Genomic DNA, 22461 nt, shown 5'->3' with positions numbered 1-22461 from the left:
AGGGGCGTGTTAGTGGAACGATGCTCTGCAGGAGGGGGCGTGTTAGTGGAACGATGCTCTGCAGGATGAGGGCGTGTTAGTGGAACGATGCTCTGCAGGAGGGCGGGTGTTAGTGTAACGATGCTCTGCAGGAGGGGGGAGTGTTAGTGGAATGATGCTCTGCAGGAGGGAGGGTGTTAGTGGAACAATGCTCTGCAGGAGGGGGAGTGTTAGTGGAACGATGCTCTGCAGGAGGGGGCGTGTTAGTGGAACGATGCTCTGCAGGAGGGGGTCGTGTTAGTGTAACGATGCTCTGCAGGAGGGGGCGTGTTAGTGGAACGATGCTCTGCAGGAGGGAGAGTGTTAGTAGAACGATGCTCTGCAGGATGAGGGCGTGTTAGTGTAACGATGCTCTGCAGGAGGGGGGTGTTAGTGTAACGATGCTCTGCAGGAGGGGGGAGTGTTAGTGGAATGATGCTCTGCAGGAGGGGGGGTGTTAGTGGAACGATGCTCTGCAGGAGGGGGAGTGTTAGTGGAACGATGCTCTGCAGGAGGGGGCGTGTTAGTGGAACGATGCTCTGCAGGAGGGGGTCGTGTTAGTGTAACGATGCTCTGCAGGAGGGGGCGTGTTAGTGGAACGATGCTCTGCAGGAGGGGGGGTGTTAGTGGAACGATGCTCTGCAGGAGGGGGCGTGTTAGTGGAACGATGCTCTGCAGGAGGGGGGCGTGTTAGTGGAACGATGCTCTGCAGGAGGGGGGCGTGTTAGTGGAACGATGCTCTGCAGGAGGGGGGTTAGCGGAGTGATGTTCTGTGGGTGGGGTGTTAATGAAGCAATGATTTGCAAGTCTCTGATTTGTCTTTGATTCTCTCCCCCCTCTTCTCTTTCCCCCCCCCCCCCATCTCGCTCGGTTTTTCCCCCATCTCGCTCTTCCCTTCGTCTCACTCTCCCCCCCGCCATCTTCCCACGTTGCGCTCTCCCCCCCCCCCCCGTCTCGATCTTGCCCCATCTCGCTCACCAACCCTTCTCGCTCTTTTCCCCGCCCCCTGCTCGCTCCCCCCCTCTTCTCGCTCTTTCCCACACCCCTTCTCGTGCTTTCCCTCCCCCTTCTCGCTCTTTCCCTCCCCCCGTCTCGCTTTCCCTTCCCCTATCTTCTCTCTCTTCCTCCCCCTCTTCTCTCTCCTCTCCCAGGAGTTAAACATATTTAGGGGTAAATGTGCGATGCTCTTTCATTACGACATGGTGAGTGTCCCGCTGGTTTATACGCAGGTAAGAAACGCTCCGTGTGTGAGGTCTGTCAGTGTCACATCACCGGTCTCTGCGTGCTGTTTCCCCCCTCATCATGTGTCCCGCGCCCCCCCCTCTCTGTGTGCTGCTTCCCCTCTGCTGTGTCCCCCACACTGCACATCTCTCCCACTATGTGCCGCGTCACCCCCACTCTGCGTGCTACGTCACCCACTCTGTGCGCCGCATTCCTCTGTGTGCCGCGCGCCCCCTCTGTGCGCGACGTCCCCCCCTCTTTATGCCACATCCCGCCCTCTGTGCGCCGCGTCCCATTCTTTGCGCGCCGCATACCCCAAATCTCTGTGCGCTGTCCCCCTCTCTGCGCGCCGCATTCCCCAAATCTCTGTGCGCCGCGTCCCCCTTCTGTGCACCGTGTCCCCCCTCTCTGTGCACCGCATCCCCCCTTTCTATGTGCTGCGTCCCCCCTCTCTGCACGCTGCGTCCTCCCCATCAGCGCGCTGCATCCTCCCTCTCTGCGAGCCGTGACCCCCTTCTTTGTGTGCCGTGTCCCCCCTCTCTGTGCACTGCGTCCCAACCCTCTCTGTGCGCTGTATCCCCCCCTCTCTGTGCGCTGTATCTCCCTGTAAGGGAGTGACGAGGTGAACCCCCTTTCCAAACATCAGGAGACTGCACGGGTGTCAGATTTGATACCTAAACTTGGAGGTGTGGACAATGAACTGCTGATTGGCAACTTCCTGCCTTTTATAACTGCTCAAAGACAGAAAGCTAGGTTTTTCCCCAGGAGGGTAGAGGGACTTCTCCCAGCCAGCAGAGAGCCTGGCTGTTATGGACCCTAGGACTGAAGGAAGCAGGCCTGTGGGGTCCAGCTGGGAATCACACCCAGGATAAAAATTGCTCCCCAGAACCGGCGTTCGTCAAGGAATCCTTGCGACATACCAGATAAGATCTAAAACTATATTACTATGCCTAAAGACTGTTTTGTTTGCACACACTGACATGTTTTGGGGCTGACAAACAGCTTAGCTGACAGCCCGTTAGTGCTTGTGTAGTTAGTTTCCCTAACGGGAATAGGATTTTGGCTGTTTTGCTTAAAGGGACAGTGTATCCAATGTTTTTGTTGTCTTTTGGTTAATAAACCAATCCAGTTAAGGTTCACCTTCAGTCTATGCGTTTTGCTGCTCTTGCCTACAGGCCGCTCCGTCACATCCCCATTCTCTGTGCATGCAGCGTCCCCCCTCTGTGCATGTCGCGTCCCCCCCCTCTGTGCATGCAGCGTCCCCCTCTGTGCATGCAGCGTCCCCCCTCTGTGCATGTCGCGTCCCCCCTCTGTGCATGTCGCGTCCCCCCCTCTGTGCATGGCGCGTCCCCCCTCTGTGCATGCCGTGTCCCCCCCTGTGCATGCCGCGTCCCCCCCTCTGTGCATGCCACGTCCCCCCTCTGTGCATGCCACGTCCCCCCTCTGTGCATGCCGCGTCCCCACTCTGTGCATGCCGCGTCCCCCCTCTGTGCATGTCGCGTCCCCCCCTCTGTGCATGTCGCGTCCCCCCTCTGTGCATGCCGCGTCCCCCTCTGTGCATGTTGCATCCCCCCCTCTGTGCATGCCACGTTCCCCCCTCTGTGCATGCTGCGTCCCCCCTCTGTGCATGCCGCGTCCCCTCCTCTGTGTGCGCAATGTCCCTCCCTCTCTGTGCACTGCATGCCGCATCCCCCCCACTTTGCATGCTACATTCCCCCTCACTGTGTGCCGCAGCCTCCCCCTCACTGTGTGCCGCGTCTCCCCCTCATTGTGCCCCGCGGCCTCCCCCTCACTGTGTGCCGCGTCTCCCCCTCACTGTGCCCCGCGGCCTCCCCCTCACTGTGTGCCGCATCCCCCCCTCACTGTGTGCCGCAGCCTCCCCCTCACTGTGCCCCGCGGCCTCCCCCTCACTGTGTGCCGCAGCCTCCCCCTCACTGTGTGCCACGTCTCCCCCTCACTGTGTGCCGCGGCCCCCCTTTCACTGTGCCCCGCGGCCTCCCCCTCACTGTGTGCCGCGGCCTCCCCCTCACTGTGTGCCGCATCCCCCCCTCACTGTGCCCCGCGGCCTCCCCCTCACTGTGTGCTGTATCCACCCCCTCACTGTACCCCGCAGCCTCCCCCTCACTGTGTGCCGCATCCCCCCCTCACTGTGCGCCGTGGCCTCCCCCTCACTGTGCCGCGCAGCCTCCCCCTCACTGTGCCGCGCGGCCTCCCCCTCACTGTGTGCCGCGGCCTCCCCCCTCACTGTGTGCCGCGGCCTCCCCCTCACTGTGTGCCACGGCCTCCCCCTCACTGTGCCCCGCGGCCTCCCCCTCACTGTGCCCCACGGCCTCCCCCTCACTGTGCCCCGCGGCCTCCCCCTCACTGTGCCCCGCGGCCTCCCCCTCACTGTGCCCCACGGCCTCCCCCTCACTGTGCGCCGCGGCCTCCCCCTCACTGTGCGCCGCGGCCTCCCCCTCACTGTGCCCCGCGGCCTCCCCCTCACTGTGCGCCGCGGCCTCCCCCTCACTGTGCCCCGCGGCCTCCCCCTCACTGTGTGCCGTGGCCTCCCCCTCACTGTGTGCCGCGGCCTCCCCCTCACTGTGCGCCGCGGCCCTCCCCCTCACTGTGCGCCGTGGCCTCCCCCTCACTGTGCCGCGGCCTCCCCCTCACTGTGTGCCGCATCCCCCCCCTCACTGTGCCCCGCGGCCTCCCCCTCACTGTGCGCCGCGGCCTCCCCCTCACTGTGCGCCGCGGCCTCCCCCTCACTGTGCGCCGCTGCCTCCCCCTCACTGTGCGCCGCTGCCTCCCCCTCACTGTGCCCCGCAGCCTCCCCCTCACTGTGTGCCGCATCCCCCCCCCTCACTGTGCCCCGCGGCCTCCCCCTCACTGTGTGCCGCATCCCCCCCCTCGCTGTGCGCCGTGGCCTCCCCCTCACTGTGCCGCGGCCTCCCCCTCACTGTGCCGCGGCCTCCCCCTCACTGTGCGCCGCTGCCTCCCCCTCACTGTGCCGCGGCCTCCCCCCTCACTGTGCCGCGGCCTCCCCCTCACTGTGCGCCGCACCCCCCCCCCACTGTGTGCCGCGGCCTCCCCCTCACTGTGCGCCGTGGCCTCCCCCTCACTGTGCCCCGCAGCCTCCCCCTCACTGTGCCCCGCAGCCTCCCCCTCACTGTGCCGCGGCCTCCCCCTCACTGTGCGCCGCTGCCTCCCCCTCACTGTGTGCCGCGGCCTCCCCCTCACTGTGCCCCGCAGACTCCCCCTCACTGTGCCCCGCAGCCTCCCCCTCACTGTGCCGCATCCCCCCCCCCTCGCTGTGCCCCGCAGACTCCCCCTCACTGTGCCGCGGCCTCCCCCTCACTGTGCCCCGCGGCCTCCCCCTCACTGTGCGCCGCGGCCTCCCCCTCACTGTGTGCCGCACCCCCCCCCACTGTGTGCCGCACCCCCCCCACTGTGTGCCGCACCCCCCCTCACTGTGCCCCGCAGCCTCCCCCTCACTGTGCCGCATCCCCCCCCCTCACTGTGCCCCGCAGCCTCCCCCTCACTGTGCCGCGGCCTCCCCCTCACTGTGCCCCGCGGCCTCCCCCTCACTGTGCGCCGCGGCCTCCCCCTCACTGTGCCCCGCAGACTCCCCCTCACTGTGCCCCGCAGCCTCCCCCTCACTGTGCCGCATCCCCCCCCCTCGCTGTGCCCCGCAGACTCCCCCTCACTGTGCCGCGGCCTCCCCCTCACTGTGCCCCGCGGCCTCCCCCTCACTGTGCGCCGCGGCCTCCCCCTCACTGTGTGCCGCACCCCCCCCCCACTGTGTGCCGCACCCCCCCCCACTGTGTGCCGCACCCCCCCCTCACTGTGCCCCGCAGCCTCCCCCTCACTGTGCCGCATCCCCCCCCCTCACTGTGCCCCGCAGCCTCCCCCTCACTGTGCCGCGGCCTCCCCCTCACTGTGCCCCGCGGCCTCCCCCTCACTGTGCGCCGCGGCCTCCCCCTCACTGTGCCCCGCAGCCTCCCCCTCACTGTGTGCCGCACCCCCCCCCACTGTGTGCCGCGGCCTCCCCCTCACTGTGCCCCGCAGCCTCCCCCTCACTGTGTGCCGCAGCCTCCCCCTCACTGTGTGCCGCACCCCCCCCCACTGTGTGCCGCGGCCTCCCCCTCACTGTGCCCCGCAGCCTCCCCCTCACTCTGTGCCGCAGCCTCCCCCTCACTGTGTGCCGCGGCCTCCCCCTCACTGTGCCCCGCGGCCTCCCCCCTCGCTGTGCGCCGCGGCCTCCCCCTCACTGTGTGCCGCACCCCCCCCCCCCCACTGTGTGCCGCGGCCTCCCCCTCACTGTGTGCCGCGGCCTCCCCCTCACTGTGCCCCGCAGTCTCCCCCTCACTGTGCGCCGCGGCCTCCCCCTCACTGTGTGCCGCACCCCCCCCCCCACTGTGTGCCGCGGCCTCCCCCTCACTGTGCCGCGGCCTCCCCCTCACTGTGTGCCGCACCCCCCCGCACTGTGTGCCGCGGCCTCCCCCTCACTGTGCGCCGCGGCCTCCCCCTCACTGTGTGCCGCACCCCCCCCCCACTGTGTGCCGCGGCCTCCCCCTCACTGTGTGCCGCGGCCTCCCCCTCACTGTGTGTCGCACCCCCCCCCCCCACTGTGTGCCGCGGCCTCCCCCTCACTGTGTGCCGCGGCCTCCCCCTCACTGTGCGCCGCGGCCTCCCCCTCACTGTGCCCCGCAGCCTCCCCCTCACTGTGCGCCGCATCCCCCCCCTCGCTGTGCGCCGCGGCCTCCCCCTCACTGTGCCCCGCAGCCTCCCCCTCACTGTGTGCCGCACCCCCCCCCCTCGCTGTGCGCCGCAGCCTCCCCCTCACTGTGCGCCGCGGCCTCCCCCTCACTGTGTGCCGCACCCCCCCCCCCACTGTGTGCCGCGGCCTCCCCCTCACTGTGCCCCGCAGCCTCCCCCTCACTGTGTGCCGTGGCCTCCCCCTCACTGTGTGCCGCATCCCCCCCCTCGCTGTGCGCCGCAGCCTCCCCCTCACTGTGCGCCGCGGCCTCCCCCTCACTGTGTGCCGCACCCCCCCCCCCCCACTGTGTGCCGCGGCCTCCCCCTCACTGTGCCCCGCAGCCTCCCCCTCACTGTGCCCCGCAGCCTCCCCCTCACTGTGTGCCGCATCCCCCCCCCCTCACTGTGCCCCGCAGCCTCCCCCTCACTGTGCCCCGCGGCCTCCCCCTCACTGTGCGCCGCGGCCTCCCCCTCACTGTGCCCCGCGGCCTCCCCCCCACTGTGTGCCGCGGCCTCCCCCTCACTGTGCCCCGCAGCCTCCCCCTCACTGTGCGCCGCATCCCCCCCCTCGCTGTGCGCCGCGGCCTCCCCCTCACTGTGTGCCGCATCCCCCCCCCTCGCTGTGCGCCGCGGCCTCCCCCTCACTGTGCCCCGCAGCCTCCCCCTCACTGTGCCCCGCAGCCTCCCCCTCACTGTGTGCCGCATCCCCCCCCTCACTGTGTGCCGCGGCCTCCCCCTCACTGTGTGCCGCATCCCCCCCCTCACTGTGCCCCGCAGCCTCCCCCTCACTGTACCCCGCAGCCTCCCCCTCACTGTGTGCCGCATCCCCCCCCTCACTGTGTGCCGCGGCCTCCCCCTCGCTGTGCGCCGCGGCCTCCCCCTCACTGTGCCCCGCAGCCTCCCCCTCACTGTGCCCCGTGGCCTCCCCCTCGCTGTGCGCCGCAGCCTCCCCCTCACTGTGCCCCGTGGCCTCCCCCTCGCTGTGCGCCGCGGCCTCCCCCTCACTGTGCCCCGCAGCCTCCCCCTCACTGTGCCCCGCAGCCTCCCCCTCACTGTGCGCCGCGGCCTCCCCCTCACTGTGTGCCGCACCCCCCCCTCACTGTGCGCCGCGGCCTCCCCCTCGCTGTGCGCCGCAGCCTCCCCCTCACTGTGCCCCGCAGCCTCCCCCTCGCTGTGCGCCGCATCCCCCCCTCACTGTGTGCCGCTGCCTCCCCCTCACTGTGCCCCGTGGCCTCCCCCTCACTGTGCGCCGCTGCCTCCCTCTCACTGTGTGCCGCATTCCCCCCCCTCACTGTGTGCCGCAGCCTCCCCCTCACTGTGCCCCGCAGCCTCCCCCTCACTGTGCCCCGCAGCCTCCCCCTCACTGTGCCCCGCAGCCTCCCCCTCACTGTGTGCCGCATCCCCCCCCCTCGCTGTGCGCCGCAGCCTCCCCCTCACTGTGCCCCGCAGCCTCCCCCTCACTGTGCCCCGCAGCCTCCCCCTCACTGTGTGCCGCATCCCCCCCCCTCACTGTGCGCCGCGGCCTCCCCCTCACTGTGCGCCGCATCCCCCCCCCTCGCTGTGCGCCGCAGCCTCCCCCTCACTGTGCCCCGCAGCCTCCCCCTCACTGTGCCCCGCAGCCTCCCCCTCACTGTGTGCCGCATCCCCCCCCCTCACTGTGCGCCGCGGCCTCCCCCTCACTGTGTGCCGCACCCCCCCCTCACTGTGCGCCGTGGCCTCCCCCTCACTGGGTGCCGCGGCCTCCCCCTCACTGTGTGCCGCGGCCTCCCCCTCACTGTGCGCCGTGGCCTCCCCCTCACTGTGCCCCGCGGCCTCCCCCTCACTGTGCCCCGCGGCCTCCCCCTCACTGTGTGCCGCGGCCTCCCCCTCACTGTGCCCCGCGGCCTCCCCCTCACTGTGCCCCGCGGCCTCCCCCTCACTGTGCCCCGTGGCCTCCCCCTCACTGTGTGCCGCGGCCTCCCCCTCACTGTGCCCCGCGGCCTCCCCCTCACTGTGCGCCGCGGCCTCCCCCTCACTGTGCCCCGCGGCCTCCCCCGCACTGTGTGCCGCGGCCTCCCCCTCACTGTGCCCCGCGGCCTCCCCCTCACTGTGTGCCGCGGCCTCCCCCTCACTGTGTGTGCGGCCTCCCCCTCACTGTGTGCCATGGCCTCCCCCTCACTGTGTGTGCGGCCTCCCCCTCACTGTGCCCCGCGGCCTCCCCCTCACTGTGACCCGTGGCCTCCCCCTCACTGTGTGCCGCACCCCCCCCCCCCCACTGTGTGCCGCGGCCTCCCCCTCACTGTGCCCCGCAGCCTCCCCCTCACTGTGCGCCGCATCCCCCCCCTCACTGTGTGCCGCGGCCTCCCCCTCACTGTGTGCCGCGGCCTCCCCCTCACTGTGTGCCGCGGCCTCCCCCTCACTGTGTGCCGCGGCCTCCCCCTCACTGTGCCACATCACCCCTCTATGAATGTTGTGTGCCACGCCACCTCTCTGCACACTGTGCCCCCCCCTCTGCACGTCCCGTACCCCTCTCTCACTCTGTGCACAGCTGAATACCTCCTCTCTTCCTCTCTCTGCACTATCGCGTCCCCTCCCTCTACTCGCTGCATCCCTCCCTCTCTGAGCGCCGTGTCCCCCTCCCTCTCTTCCTCTCTCTGCCTGCCGTGTCCCCCCCTTTCTCCCTCTCTGGGCGCTATGCCGCCTCCCCCTTCTCTCGCCCCCCGTCTCTGCATGCCGCCTCCCCCCCCCCCTCTCCCTCTCTGCGTGACCTCACGGTTGCCTGTATGACGTCTCTCTCTGCGTGACCTCCAGGTGGTGACTATCGCTGTGTACAGCTTCTTCCTGGCCTCTCTGATTGGACGCCAGTACCTGGACCCGGCCCGTAACATTACCGGCCACGAGCTGGATCTCTACGTCCCCATCTTTACGCTGCTCCAGTTATTCTTCTACGCTGGTTGGCTCAAGGTGCGACGGCCCCCGACTATAACTCCCCCTCCCACTTATCACAGCCCGAGGGTATACCTTCAATATACCCCTCCCAAATATAGAGAGATCACTTCTCATTGGCCTAGGGGGGAACCCTTAATATATTCTGTAATATACCCCGTATCAGAGGGGTGAGTGCGGCACCCACAGAATATATCACTCCTCGGGCTGGCTCCTCGGGGGCGGGGCCAGAGCAAGGGGTGTGGCCAGAGCAGCTTGGATTAGACAGGTATGCCAGGCTCTGGGTCACATGACTTTATGATTAAAGGGCTCTGGGTACTGACGCCCCCCCCCCCACCAGGTCACATGACGTCCCCCTCTGCTTCCTGCAGGTAGGGGAGCAGCTCATTAACCCATTTGGGGAGGACGATGACGATTTTGAGACCAATCTTCTGATTGACCGGAATTTCCAGGTAACGTCCCCGGAGCCTCATCTCTCCCCCCCTCCCCCCACAGCGCCTCATCCCTCCCCATCCCCACTGCAGCACCTCATCTCTTCCCCCCCCCCATGCAGCGCCTCATCCCTCCCTCCCCCCCCCCCACAGTGCCTCATTCATTCCCTTCTCCCCACAGCGCCTCATACCTTCTCCCCATCTGCAGTGCCTCATCCCTCCCCGCCCCACAGTTCCTAATCCCTCCCCCTCTGCAGAGCTTCATTTCCCCCCACACCGCCTCATACCTTCCCCGTAGTCCCTTATCCGCGCCCCCCCCCCCACCTGCAGCGCCTCATCCTTCCCCCCTCCCTGTGGCCTCGTATTCCCCCCCCTCCCTGTGGCCTCGTATTTCCCCCCCCCCCCCCATAGCCTCTTGTCTCTCCTCCTAGGCTTTGTTTCTTGCTCCCTTCCCTCACACACTCCCCCCCCCCCCCACCCAGGTGTCCATGTTGGCTGTAGATGGGATGTACTTGGACCTTCCGCTCATGGAGAAGGATCGTCATTGGAACGACTTGGAGCCCCGCGCTCCGTACACAGTGGCCACCACATCCCAGGATCGTTCCCCCTCCTTCCATGGCTCCACGGTTTCAATAGAGTGAGTATGACAAGGGGCTTCTCTCTCCACCCCCCTCTCACATCTCTCTACTCCCCCCCCCACTCTGGCATTTCTCTACCCCTACAACCCCCTGCCATCTCTCTTCCCCCTCCTACTTCTGGCAGGTCTATCTACTCGTCCACCCCCTTCCATCCCGTCTCTCTGGTATCTCTCCCCCGCTCCCTCCCTTCTCTGGCATTACCTCTCTTTCCCCCCCTCCCTTCTCTGGCATTACCTCTCTTCCCCCCCCTCTCTTCTCTGGCATTACCTCTCTTTCCCCCCCTCCCTTCTCTGGCATTACCTCTCTTTCCCCCCCCCCTCCCTTCTCTGGCATTACCTCCTCCCCTCCCTCCCTTCTCTGGCATTACCTCCTCCCCTCCCTCCCTTCTTTGGCATTACCTCTCCCCCCTCCCTTCTCTGGCATTACCTCTCCCCCCCTCCCTTCTCTGGCATTACCTCCCCCCCTCCCTTCTCTGGCATTACCTCCCTCCCCCCCTCCCTTCTCTGGCATTACCTCCCTCCCCCCCTACCTTCTCTGGCATTACCTCTCCCCCCCCCTCCCTTCTCTGGCATTACCTCTCCCCCGCTCCCTCTCTTCTCTTGCATTACCTCCCCCCCCCTTCCCTTCTCTGGCATTACCTCCCCCACTTCCTTCTCTGGCATTACCTCTCCCCCGCTCCCTCCCTTCTCTGGCATTACCTCTCCCCCGCTCCCTCCCTTCTCTGGCATTACCTCCCCCCCCTTCCCTTCTCTGGCATTACCTCCCTCCCCCCTCCCTTCTGTGGCATTAACTCCCACCCCCATCCCTTCTGTGGCATTACCTCCCCCCCCCCTTCCCTTCTCTGGCATTACCTCCCTCCCCCCTCCCTTCTCTGGCATTACCTCTCTCCCGCTCCCTCCTTCTCTGGCATTACCTCTCCCCCCCCTCCCTTCTCTGGCATTACCTCTCTCCCCCACTCCCTCCCTTCTCTGGCATTACCTCTCCCCCCCCTCCCTTCTCTGGCATTACCTCTCTCCCTCCCCCCCCTCCCTTCTCTGGCATTACCTCTCCCCCACTCCCTCCCTTATCTGGCATTACCTCCCCCGCACCCTCCCTTCTCTGGCATTACCTCTCCCCCCTCCTCCCTTCTCTGGCATTACCTCCCTCCCCCCTCCCTTCTCTGGCATTACCTCCCCCCCCTCCCTTCTCTGGCATTACCTCTCCCCCCCTCCCTTCTCTGGCATTACCTCCCCCCCTCCCTTCTCTGGCATTACCTCCCTCCCCCCCTCCCTTCTCTGGCATTACCTCCCTCCCCCCCTACCTTCTCTGGCATTACCTCTCCCCCCCCCCCTCCCTTCTCTGGCATTACCTCTCCCCCGCTCCCTCCCTTCTCTTGCATTACCTCCCCCCCCCTTCCCTTCTCTGGCATTACCTCCCCCACTTCCTTCTCTGGCATTACATCTCCCCCGCTCCCTCCCTTCTCTGGCATTACCTCTCCCCCGCTCCCTCCCTTCTCTGGCATTACCTCCCCCCCCTTCCCTTCTCTGGCATTACCTCCCTCCCCCCTCCCTTCTGTGGCATTAACTCCCACCCCCATCCCTTCTGTGGCATTACCTCCCCCCCCCCCCTTCCCTTCTCTGGCATTACCTCCCTCCCCCCCTCCCTTCTCTGGCATTACCTCTCTCCCGCTCCCTCCTTCTCTGGCATTACCTCTCCCCCCCCTCCCTTCTCTGGCATTACCTCTCTCCCCCACTCCCTCCCTTCTCTGGCATTACCTCTCCCCCCCCCTCCCTTCTCTGGCATTACCTCTCTCCCTCCCCCCCCTCCCTTCTCTGGCATTACCTCTCCCCCACTCCCTCCCTTCTCTGGCATTACCTCCCCCGCACCCTCCCTTCTCTGGCATTACCTCTCCCCCCCCTCCCTTCTCTGGCATTACCTCCCTCCCCCCTCCCTTCTCTGGCATTACCTCCCCCCCTCCCTTCTCTGGCATTACCTCTCCCCCGCTCCCTCCCTTCTCTGGCATTACCTCCCTCCCCCCCTCCCTTCTCTGGCATTACCTCTCCCCCGCTCCCTCCCTTCTCTGGCATTACCTCTCCCCTGCTCCCTCCCTTCTCTGGCATTACCTCCCCCCCCTCCCTTCTCTGGCATTACCTCTCCCCCGCTCCCTCCCTTCTCTGGCATTACCTCCCTCCCCCCCTCCCTTCTCTGGCATTACCTCTCCCCCCCCCCCTTCCCTTCTCTGACATTACCTCCCTCCCCCCCTCCCTTCTCTGGCATTACCTCTCCCCCCCTCCCTTCTCTGGCATTACCTCCCTCCCCCCCCTCCCTTCTCTGGCATTACCTCTCTCCCCCCCCCCCTTCCCTTCTCTGACATTACCTCCCTCCCCCCTTCCTTCTCTGGCATTACCTCCCCCCCTCCCTTCTCTGGCATTACCTCTCCCCCGCTCCCTCCCTTCTCTGGCATTACCTCTCTCCCCCCCCCCCTCCCTTCTCTGGCATTACCTCTCTCCCCCCCCCCCACTCCCTTCTCTGGCATTACCTCTCCCCCGCTCCCTCCCTTCTCTGGCATTACCTCTCCCCCGCTCCCTCCCTTCTCTGGCATTACCTCTCCCCTGCTCCCTCCCTTCTCTGGCATTACCTCCCCCCCCTCCCTTCTCTGGCATTACCTCTCCCCCGCTCCCTCCCTTCTCTGGCATTACCTCCCTCCCCCCCTCCCTTCTCTGGCATTACCTCTCCCCCCCCCCCCTTCCCTTCTCTGACATTACCTCCCTCCCCCCCTCCCTTCTCTGGCATTACCTCTCCCCCCCTCCCTTCTCTGGCATTACCTCCCTCCCCCCCTCCCTTCTCTGGCATTACCTCTCTCCCCCCCCCCTTCCCTTCTCTGACATTACCTCCCTCCCCCCTTCCTTCTCTGGCATTACCTCCCCCCCTCCCTTCTCTGGCATTACCTCTCCCCCGCTCCCTCCCTTCTCTGGCATTACCTCTCTCCCCCCCCCTCCCTTCTCTGGCATTACCTCTCTCCCCCCCCCCCACTCCCTTCTCTGGCATTACCTCTCCCCCGCTCCCTCCCTTCTCTGGCATTACCTCTCTCCCCCCCCCCTCCCTTCTCTGGCATTACCTCCCCCCCCCCCCCTCCCTTCTCTGGCATTACCTCTCCCCCACTCCCTCCCTTCTCTGGCATTACCTCCCCCGCACCCTCCCTTCTCTGGCATTACCTCTCCCCCCCCCTCCCTTCTCTGGCATTACCTCTCCCCCGCACCCTCCCTTCTCTGGCATTACCTCTCTCCCCCCCCTCCCTTCTCTGGCATTACCTCCCTCCCCCCTCCCTTCTCTGGCATTACCTCCCCCCCCCTCCCTTCTCTGGCATTACCTCTCCCCCGCTCCCTCCCTTCTCTGGCATTACCTCTCCCCCCTCCCTTCTCTGGCATTACCTCTCCCCCGCTCCCTCCCTTCTCTGGCATTACCTCTCCCCCCTCCCTTCTCTGGCATTACCTCTCCCCCGCTCCCTCCCTTCTCTGGCATTACCTCCCTCCCCCCCTTCCTTCTCTGGCATTACCTCTCCCCCCCCCCTTCCCTTCTCTGACATTACCTCCCTCCCCCCCTCCCTTCTCTGGCATTACCTCTCCCCCCCTCCCTTCTCTGGCATTACCTCCCTCCCCCCCTCCCTTCTCTGGCATTACCTCTCTCCCCCCCCCCCTTCCCTTCTCTGACATTACCTCCCTCCCCCCTTCCTTCTCTGGCATTACCTCCCCCCCCTCCCTTCTCTGGCATTACCTCTCCCCCGCTCCCTCCCTTCTCTGGCATTACCTCTCTCCCCCCCCCTTTCTTCTCTGGCATTACCTCTCTCCCCCCCCCACTCCCTTCTCTGGCATTACCTCTCCCCCGCTCCCTCCCTTCTCTGGCATTACCTCCCTCCCCCCTCCCTTCTCTGGCATTACCTCCCCCCCCCTCCCTTCTCTGGCATTACCTCTCCCCCGCTCCCTCCCTTCTCTGGCATTACCTCTCCCCCCTCCCTTCTCTGGCATTACCTCTCCCCCGCTCCCTCCCTTCTCTGGCATTACCTCTCCCCCCTCCCTTCTCTGGCATTACCTCTCCCCCGCTCCCTCCCTTCTCTGGCATTACCTCCCCGCTCCCTCCCTTCTCTGGCATTACCTCTCCTCCCTCCCCCCCTCCCTTCTCTCCCCCCCTCCCTTCTCTCTCCCCCCCCTTTCTCTCTCCCCCCCCCCCCCTCCCTTCTCTGTCATTACCTCCCCACACCCCCCCCCCCCCTCGTTAATGCCTCTTCTCTCCTCCCAGGCTGAATGAGGAGCAGATGCAGTACCTTCCTCCGCCTGCGATAGCAGAGGTGTCAGGAGAGACCTCGTCCGACCCCTTACCTCTCTTCACCCGCTTCTTCCAGGGTTTGGAATCTACCGGAGACTCTGGTTCCTACACAGAGGAAACCCCCGTGTGATGGTAGCATGGGGCAGCCAGTCTCACCTAATAAAGGCGAAGCCTGGCTGGCTGCCCCAAAACTGCCCGCCTATGTAAGGCTGATTTCGGCCACACGTATTTAATCAGAAGAAGAAATGTGTGTTTCGGGCCCTTACTTAGTGCACTAAGGGGCCTATGCAGAGAGCAGCGCTAGAATAAATTGGAGAGTTTAAGAAAAAGTAGCTTTAATGGAGAGTTTTATTCTCCATATGCAGAAATGGGCAAAATCCGCTATTTTTAGCATTACTGCATGTGGAGAATTGTAAATGCGGAGATGCGCGCAGCTGAAAGGGAGAAAAAAAAATCGCGCATTTTTTTTTTCCCCTATAGCCGGCGAGCTCCTGCTTCTTGCCAACTTTAGTTGGCGGAGATTATTGAAGAAAATCGCGCCTAAAACAGCCGCTAGATGGCGAGCGCGCCTTTCTGAATTCGGATACTTTTCAGGCTGGCGAGATGTAGTTTCTCGCCAGCCGCGCGGCGAGATTTTCACATAGAAAAAAATTAATGGCGCTTTTTTCCTACCTCGCCATTTTCAGCTGTTTTTTGCGCGATTTTCGCCGGAAAATGGCGAGATTGTAAATAGCGCTGCTCTCTGCATGAGGCCCTTTGTCCCGTGTGTGTACAGAAATGTTACCTAAACAATATGATAAGTGAGTTCAATAAATATGTGCAAAGTGAACGGTGATCAATTGGTGAAATTTGTAGTGACGTATGAACCTATAAAAAGAAGTCCTCTACACCACCCTGTGTATAGTGCTAATTGAAAAGCGACTCAGAAAAACCCTTTAAAAGACTGTTCTCTAGTCTGATGGATCCAAATGTTTTTCAAGAGGTCAGGGGAGCGCCAGTGTTCCCATCGGAATCATAGAAGAAACAATAAAAACAAAATAGTGTGGTACAATTTCAACCAGAGTAGTATTGTTAAAGCTGCAGTTCAAGCTCCCGTTTTTTTTTTTGTTTTTTTTTTTACTTCAATAGTTTCATGCGGGCAATCTCTACTTACCTCAACAACTGCAGAGCTGCCGGATCAATTCGTTCTCCGTCTATTGATCGGCAAAAAAGTTTGGCGACATCTTTAGATCTGGGGAATGTAAATGGTTGCTATAGGAACAAACGTGCTTGTTAAAATAGAACACAAGAAAATTGGTCTTTCAAAGTTGTTTTTATTGAACAAAAAAAAAAAAACAGAAAATGCTAAAAGTATTTGTTCTTACTACAGAACTGATTTATTTAAAAAAAAAAAAACACATGCAGGATATTGCTTGAATATATATATATATGTAGATGTAACCCATATTCCCCCCCCCCCTAGACTCATCTGACATATCTAGGGTGTGTGAGGGCGGATTACATGTACTGGGTGGTGCTTACCTGTGTGGAACAGGAGGGCCTGAGTCTCCCGCGGTGGTGTGGGGGATCGCCTCTGAGTTGAGGGCGGAAGGGCTGTGTGGAGGAATCCCCGGCTGCCGGGACCTCGCGTCACGAAAGCACTCTCGATTCAACGCGTTTCGTCGGTACGACTTCTCCAGGAATCTAATTGCTCTTCCTCTCATCTCATTATTTATAGGCACGATGGCACTGATTTAGCTAATTTATAGCTATCACATGAAATTAAGAAAATAGGCGCCAGCATGTCTGCTGGACATCGGAGTTCAAAGCAACCAGAGGATGCCCAGAGGTGTGAACGGCAATTGGTTAGCAGGGAAAGACGGAGTACTGGGTCCGGAGATCAATGACATGTTCTGCCAGACATTGGGGCGCCTGCCCAGCGGGTGGCATTGGGATGGCTGGGGGAAGGTGTGGCAGGCTCGCGCATGTCCCTTGGCTGTTTCAAATTTCCCGCTGACCCGGGTTTTCTTCCCGGCTTGGCTCTGATTGGCTGCTGGGGAAAGTTCCCACGCTCTGATTGGTTGTTGATGTCTGCCTCTATGTTTCAGCTAGGGCAGGGAAAGCTATAAGGAGCTATGAGCCAATCAGATTGTGTGTTCCCCTTGAGTCAGAGGCGAAAGAACGCGGGCGGGCTTTTCAAAGTAGCTTCAATTTCAAGTGTATGAAGCAAAGCCGCTTACAAGCTCTCAACAGATAGTTTTAAGGAAAAAAAAACGTAGCGTTTTCCCCAAAAATCATTAATGTCGTAATCTTGTTTGGGACAACAGTTGCTAGACTGTGAAGGCAGGGAAAGCGCTGGATCCGTGAGGGATATGGAGATAAACACAAGTAGGGCATACAGCAACTGGATCTATTAATGGAGCTGGTAAGGGTATTTGCATAACAGAGGAAATATATCATTGTACCTCTGTATCCCAGTCCAGAATGTAGCTCTCCGTCCAGGATAGCTGTACCCCTTCTGCTGTGTAAGGCACTGTAAGAAATGTGCCGTCCTCCTCTTCAGTTTTTGTGGAGCTCCCGAGTGCCGGAGATGTTTTGAAGTGAGTAACAGCCTCCGATCTGTCCGGGAACGCTCCGCAGGCTGATCCAATCTTGTGGTTCCATGTGCAGGTATCAGCGTTTTCCCGTGGTTCCTAGCAAAGACCCATCTGGCGCGCCTTCACCGCAACTGTGCGTCCGTTCCAATCAACAAAGGAACGCGAACAGGAAAAGGATTGGTTCGAGACAGCGGTGGCGTATGGAATTTTATGCCGATTTGAGTTCCAGGAGATTCCGGGCTAAGTCCGGGTCAGGTTAAAACTCTCCCAATAGGGTGCCCTGCATCTAGGAAAGTCTAGTTTTCAACCCCAGACCCAAGTGTGTCTTTTCGTCTGTCTTTTGTGTTCCACTGTGTGTATGTGGATTTAAGCCGAATAAACTGCAATTTATTACTCTACCCTTGTTTTGCTCAATGAATGGTCTTGGTAAAAAGGTGTAAATAACCTGGTCTCCCGTGACACTTGTCATGGAACAAGAATCACATCTCTGTTTAACCCTCCCCCCCCCCCCCCCTTGTTTGCAGCTTCTGCCTGTCAGTTTCTTATTTTCAGCTGCATGGAGTTTGCACACACACACACACACACACACACACTGTGCCTGTGTGATATGTTACAATGTTGCATTTCTTGCCTCTGGGCATGTAATCAGTGAGTTGCTAATTCAGCCTCTGAGATCCTTCTCAGAATGGGCTATTCTGCCCTCCCCCCTGTTTTGTTCACAGATAGTCTGTCCCAAGACTATTCCTTTTACCCACATTGCTCCTCACTTCCTTTTCCACCCTGGAGACAGTGAGTACAGCACCCATCTCTGTTACTCTCCTATGGCAAGGCCATCTCTTTCTACCTGCTTCTAACTACAAATCACTACTACACACCATCCACAAGAGCCTGTATTTACTGCTGCTTTTCCAATAAAGTGAAGGAAATATTATAGGACTTGGAGTGATTTGGAAAGGGGGCTGAGTTAATGCTATCGGGGGGCTATTCACACATCACACGTGATCCTGGCTTCAGAATAGTAGAAAGAGGACCGTGTGCTTTGGGGACACACACAGAGGAGCTGCTACCCACAGCCTTTATGCTAAAGAAACAGCAAGCAGCTTACACAGCAAATACACAGCAGTCTCTCTCCACCACAGTACAAGCATACTGCTCCACATTGCTACACAGAGCCACCAGGCTCTATACAGCAAACAACTACTACTTTATGCAAAGACAAGCGAGCAGCCTTACTTTGCTAATAATAGCAAAATGACTTTCTACAGCAAAAGCATTACAAACAGCAAGCAGATTTAGGCCAGGGCCATAGAGGCTTCAGGAGAGCGGAGGCGCGCTAACGCTGAGGCTCGCCTGCTTAAGTCAGCGTGATTCCCCGGACTTGCAGGCGAGCCAGCATGCGCGAAGGGAGCCGGGGGGAGGTAGTTGGAGGCGGGGCAGTGACGTCGCTGGGCCAATCGCCCGTGACGCACTGACGTCAATGTCACGGCGCCGACATCACGCCGCCGTGACGTTGACGCTGCTTCAGGCTGATTGGATGTTTACAGCCGACAGCATGCCTGCGGACGCTCGCGTGTGCCCCTTCTCAAGGCATCCTCATTGAGGATGCAGGGGCTCAGCGCTGAGCGTCCGCACGGCTCAGCGCAGCCTGTCCTTCTATGGACTCGGCCTTACACTGCACACAAGCCTGCAACCTCAGTCAAGGCAGCAGCACTGCAGTCAGACTGCAATATACACAGAACTTTGATTGCTCTTTTCTGTCTTTGAGCCCACTCTCTGCACAGCTCCATAGTGAAGAGCTACCATCTCAACTACCCCTGCGCACGTCCCCATGGCTAGCACCACCAAGGGCCACGCCACCAGACACCCGCCAGGACACGGGTCAGAGCCACCAGACACCTGTGAGTACAGCTACCCCACGCTGAACGCTGCAGGACACCGCTCGGCATCATCTGAGACAGTTGCCCATCGCTGACACAGGTAACAGACTGCACACCACACGCACTGGCTAAAGGCCTACACACACCTACAGCATGGCAGAACTCAGAGCCTCACCAGACATCACACAGGAGAGTGACCACTCAGACAAAGAGACCGCTGCGCAACTGCAACAGGCGCAGGCAGACGCAAGGCCTAAACGGACAGTCACACTGAAACAAAAGGCCCGTGAAAATATGAGACTGACATTGAAGCGCACTGCGCTAAACTAGAGAAGGCCTGGGAGGACACTGGTCGTGAAATATGTAACGTTGCAAGTACTAGCGATCAGGAGAAACAGATTAGGCAAGCGATAGCACAATTGAGGTCAAGTCACAAACGCTACCAAATGCTGTCACAAACATATCTCGCCTACCTGAAAAGAATCAACACGGAGGAAAGCCTCAGCGAACGTGACCAGCAGGAGGCAACTGACCTGGAGCGCGACGGCTTCGTGCAGACCACTATCACTGAGGCCGAAGACCAGAGAAAAGACCTTTTGCTGGAAACTGTATCACAGCGCTCCAGCACATCCAGGCACTCGTCACGGTCAGCAAGATCAGCGCAATCTAACGCGTCCAGCGCAAAGGCAAGCGCTACCAAGGCGAGAGCCTCCGCAGAGGCCGCACGTGCCAGGGCTGAATATGGACAGAGAGAGGCAGCCGTAAAGGCAGAAAGAGCGCGCATAGAAGAGGAGGAGCAGAATGCCGCCGCCACCGCCATTGCTGCCAATGCTGCCACCGCCACCAATGCCGCTGCGCGTAGAAAGGCCAAACTGGACGCAGATCTAGAAGCTCTAAGCAAAGAAGAGGACGCCGCTGCCGCCTTAGCCCAAGCCGAAGTCTTAGAAGCAGCTGCGCGACAGGACGGCGGGGAGCAACCGTGCAGACGGATTGCCTCAGAGGATCCAGGAACGCACTGAAGACTACGTGAGGAGCCTCTTCAGCATAAATATCAGCGCGCCATCTCAACACGGAGGGAGTGACACCACAGACACCGAAGACCTGCTAGGTCCACGAGGAGAAGGCGCTGCTCCTTCAATGGTACATGCTGCCTAGGATAGCCACAGCCGCAACAGTGATCCATACGCCAGCGTGCACACGGATGCACCACAACAGGCTCGCAATCCAGGTACACCCACACGTGAGAACACAGCCCCTCACACCGACCAGCAGTCATCACGCGTCCACGCCAAGGAAGAGGCGACCGCACGGACCCTCCCAGCAACTACCTCAGAACGGGACCAACACGCCGATGCCTCAGGCCTGACAGACATAGTCAAGTACATGATCCGGCGTGACCTGGTGCAAGCAGGACTCACCAGCTTTGACGACCATCCTGAGAACTACCGGACGTGGAAGTTCACATTCAAGGACGCAATCAACAGCCTGTGCTTCTCAGCAAGGGAAGAGCTCAATCTGCTATCCAAATGGCTCAGAAACTAATCTAGGGAGCATTCGAAGAGACTTCGGATGGCAAACGCGAACCACCCCCAAGTAGGGCTCGACCTAGTATGGGAAAGGCTAGAAGAGTGCTACGGTAGCCCTGAAGCAGTCGAGGATTCGCTCTTCAATGAGTCGACAGCTAGAGACTTCTCGAAGTTACGAGAGCTCGGGGATCTGCTGCAAGAGCTGGAGTTTGCAAGAAAAGACCATTCCTTAACAGGTCTCAACGTCCTAGACTCAGCTCGTGGAGTGAGACCCACCCTAGAGAAGCTACCCTTCAACCTCCAAGAAAAATGGATCTCACAAGGCTCCAAGTACAAAAGGGAGAAGCAAGTCGTCTACCCCCCATTCTCAGTTTTCTTGAGATTCATTCGCGAAGCAGCAAGGACGAGGAACGACCCCAGCTTCTTCTTAGGTGCGCAAACCACATACAGTGCAAGCAGCCTGAGGAACGAGAGACCAGTGACGAGATATGGTAACACTCAAACACCCGCACACGTGAGAACACAGCCCGTCACACTGACCAGCAGTCATCACGCTTCCACGCCAAGGAAGAGGCGGCCACATGGACCCTCCCAGTAACTACCTCAGAACGTGACCAACACGCCGATGCCTCAGGCCTGACAGACATAGTCAAGTACATGAGCGTGACCTGGTGCAAACAGGACTCACCAACTTTGACGACCGCCCTGAGAACTACCGGACGTGGAAGTTCACGTTCAAAGACGCAATCAACAGCTTGGACTTCTCAGCAAGGGAATAGCTCAACCTGCTATTCAAGTTCCTGGGGAACGAATCCAGAGAGTACGCGAATAGACTGTGGGCGGCAAACGCGCATCAACCCCAAGTAGGTCTTGACCTAGTGTGGGAAAGGCTAGAAGAGTCCTACGGCAGCCCCGAAGCAGTCGAGGATTCGCTCTTCAAAAGAGTCGACAGCTTCCCCAAGATCACAACTAAAGACTACTCGAAGTTACGAGAGCTTGGGGACCTGCTGCAAGAACTGGAGTTCGCAAGAAAAGACCGTTCCTTAACAGGTCTCAATGTCCTAGACTCAGCTCGTGGAGTGAGACCCACCCTGGAGAAGCTAACCTTCAACCTCCAAGAAAAATGGATCTCACAAGGCTCCAAATACAAAAGGGAGAAGCAAGTCGCCTTCCCCCCATTCTCATTCTCCTTGAGCTTCACCCGCGAAGTGGCAAGGACAAGGAACGATCCCAGTTTCATCTTGGGTGCTCAAACCACACACAGTGCAAGCAGCCTCAGGAATGAAAGACCAGTGGCGAGATACGGTAACACTCAAACACCCATCTCGGTCCACAGGACGGGCAAGTCTCCCACGGCCCAAACTACTCCCGATCAGTCGGTCGCCGGAGACGAGGAACCAAGGGACCCAAACAGGGAATGTCCCATACACAAGAAGCCACACCCACTTAACAGGTGCTTTGGGTTCAGGATGAAGTCCCTAGAGGAATGCAAGAGGTTACTCGGAGAATTCAGAGTTTGCTTCAGGTGCTGCGGTTCCACGACTCACCTAGCCAGAGACTGTAAAGAAGAAATCAAATGTGCAGTGTGCAAAAGTGACAAGCACGTAACATCTTTACATCCAGAGGCGCTGACACTCCACCAACTCAACAACCCATCCTCCGTAGCGGAGTGTCACGGTGACTTATGACTATAATTTACACCAAATAACAGGGTTGAACTGGGACGAGACTTAGATATGATAAAATATAATTTATTCCTTGATAAAGGTGAACACACAAGATATACAAATAACAGGCAAAATATGGACACTTACTTAAGATGGAAAGGATGAAACAGTCATATCTGGACTGGCAGTTCATACAGCACTCTTCATAATCATCAAGACACGAAAGACAATTGAGTAAGGGGTGACTGACTTATATACCATTTTACCCCTTCTCTTACACTCAAGGCGCCGAGTTGTCTAGCAAAAAATCCCTTTGAAGCTCTTTGAAGCAGATTTTTGACTTCCATTGTTAGTGTTAAGTATCACACTTAACAACCACTCAGTTCCTTGGTTCCTGGGCCCAGCATAAACAATTAGGCAATTAGCCTTTGATCACCGGGCTATGTTAATTCCTGCAGGATGCTCTTCCTGCTTATTAACATAACAGATGGAGTCTGCAGTTTCCAGAACAGACCCAAACCCCATATACATTTTAATACATAC

At 60.4% G+C, this 22461-nt stretch overlaps 1 protein-coding gene across 2 annotated transcripts in view; it reads left to right on the top strand.

The window, feature by feature from the left end:
* The window catches only part of LOC142470813 (bestrophin-2a-like), a 65093-nt gene extending 49992 nt beyond the window's left edge, over positions 1 to 15101 (top strand). Inside the window, exons 6-10 of one of the 2 annotated variants that reach the window (XM_075577564.1) lie at positions 1170 to 1247; positions 8767 to 8919; positions 9273 to 9353; positions 9815 to 9969; positions 14246 to 15101. In XM_075577564.1, the coding sequence (XP_075433679.1) occupies positions 1170 to 1247; positions 8767 to 8919; positions 9273 to 9353; positions 9815 to 9969; positions 14246 to 14402 (624 nt within the window). In that variant the 3' untranslated portion in view covers positions 14403 to 15101. The remainder of the gene's footprint in view (positions 1 to 1169; positions 1248 to 8766; positions 8920 to 9272; positions 9354 to 9814; positions 9970 to 14245) is intronic. The other variant, XM_075577565.1, reaches the window with a different exon arrangement.
* The last annotated feature ends 7360 nt before the right edge of the window (positions 15102 to 22461 follow it).

This window comes from Ascaphus truei, chromosome 20 (assembly GCF_040206685.1).
Source record: "Ascaphus truei isolate aAscTru1 chromosome 20, aAscTru1.hap1, whole genome shotgun sequence".
Taxonomy (NCBI): Eukaryota; Metazoa; Chordata; class Amphibia; order Anura; family Ascaphidae; genus Ascaphus; species Ascaphus truei.
This window is presented reverse-complemented; position numbering and strand designations above follow the sequence as displayed.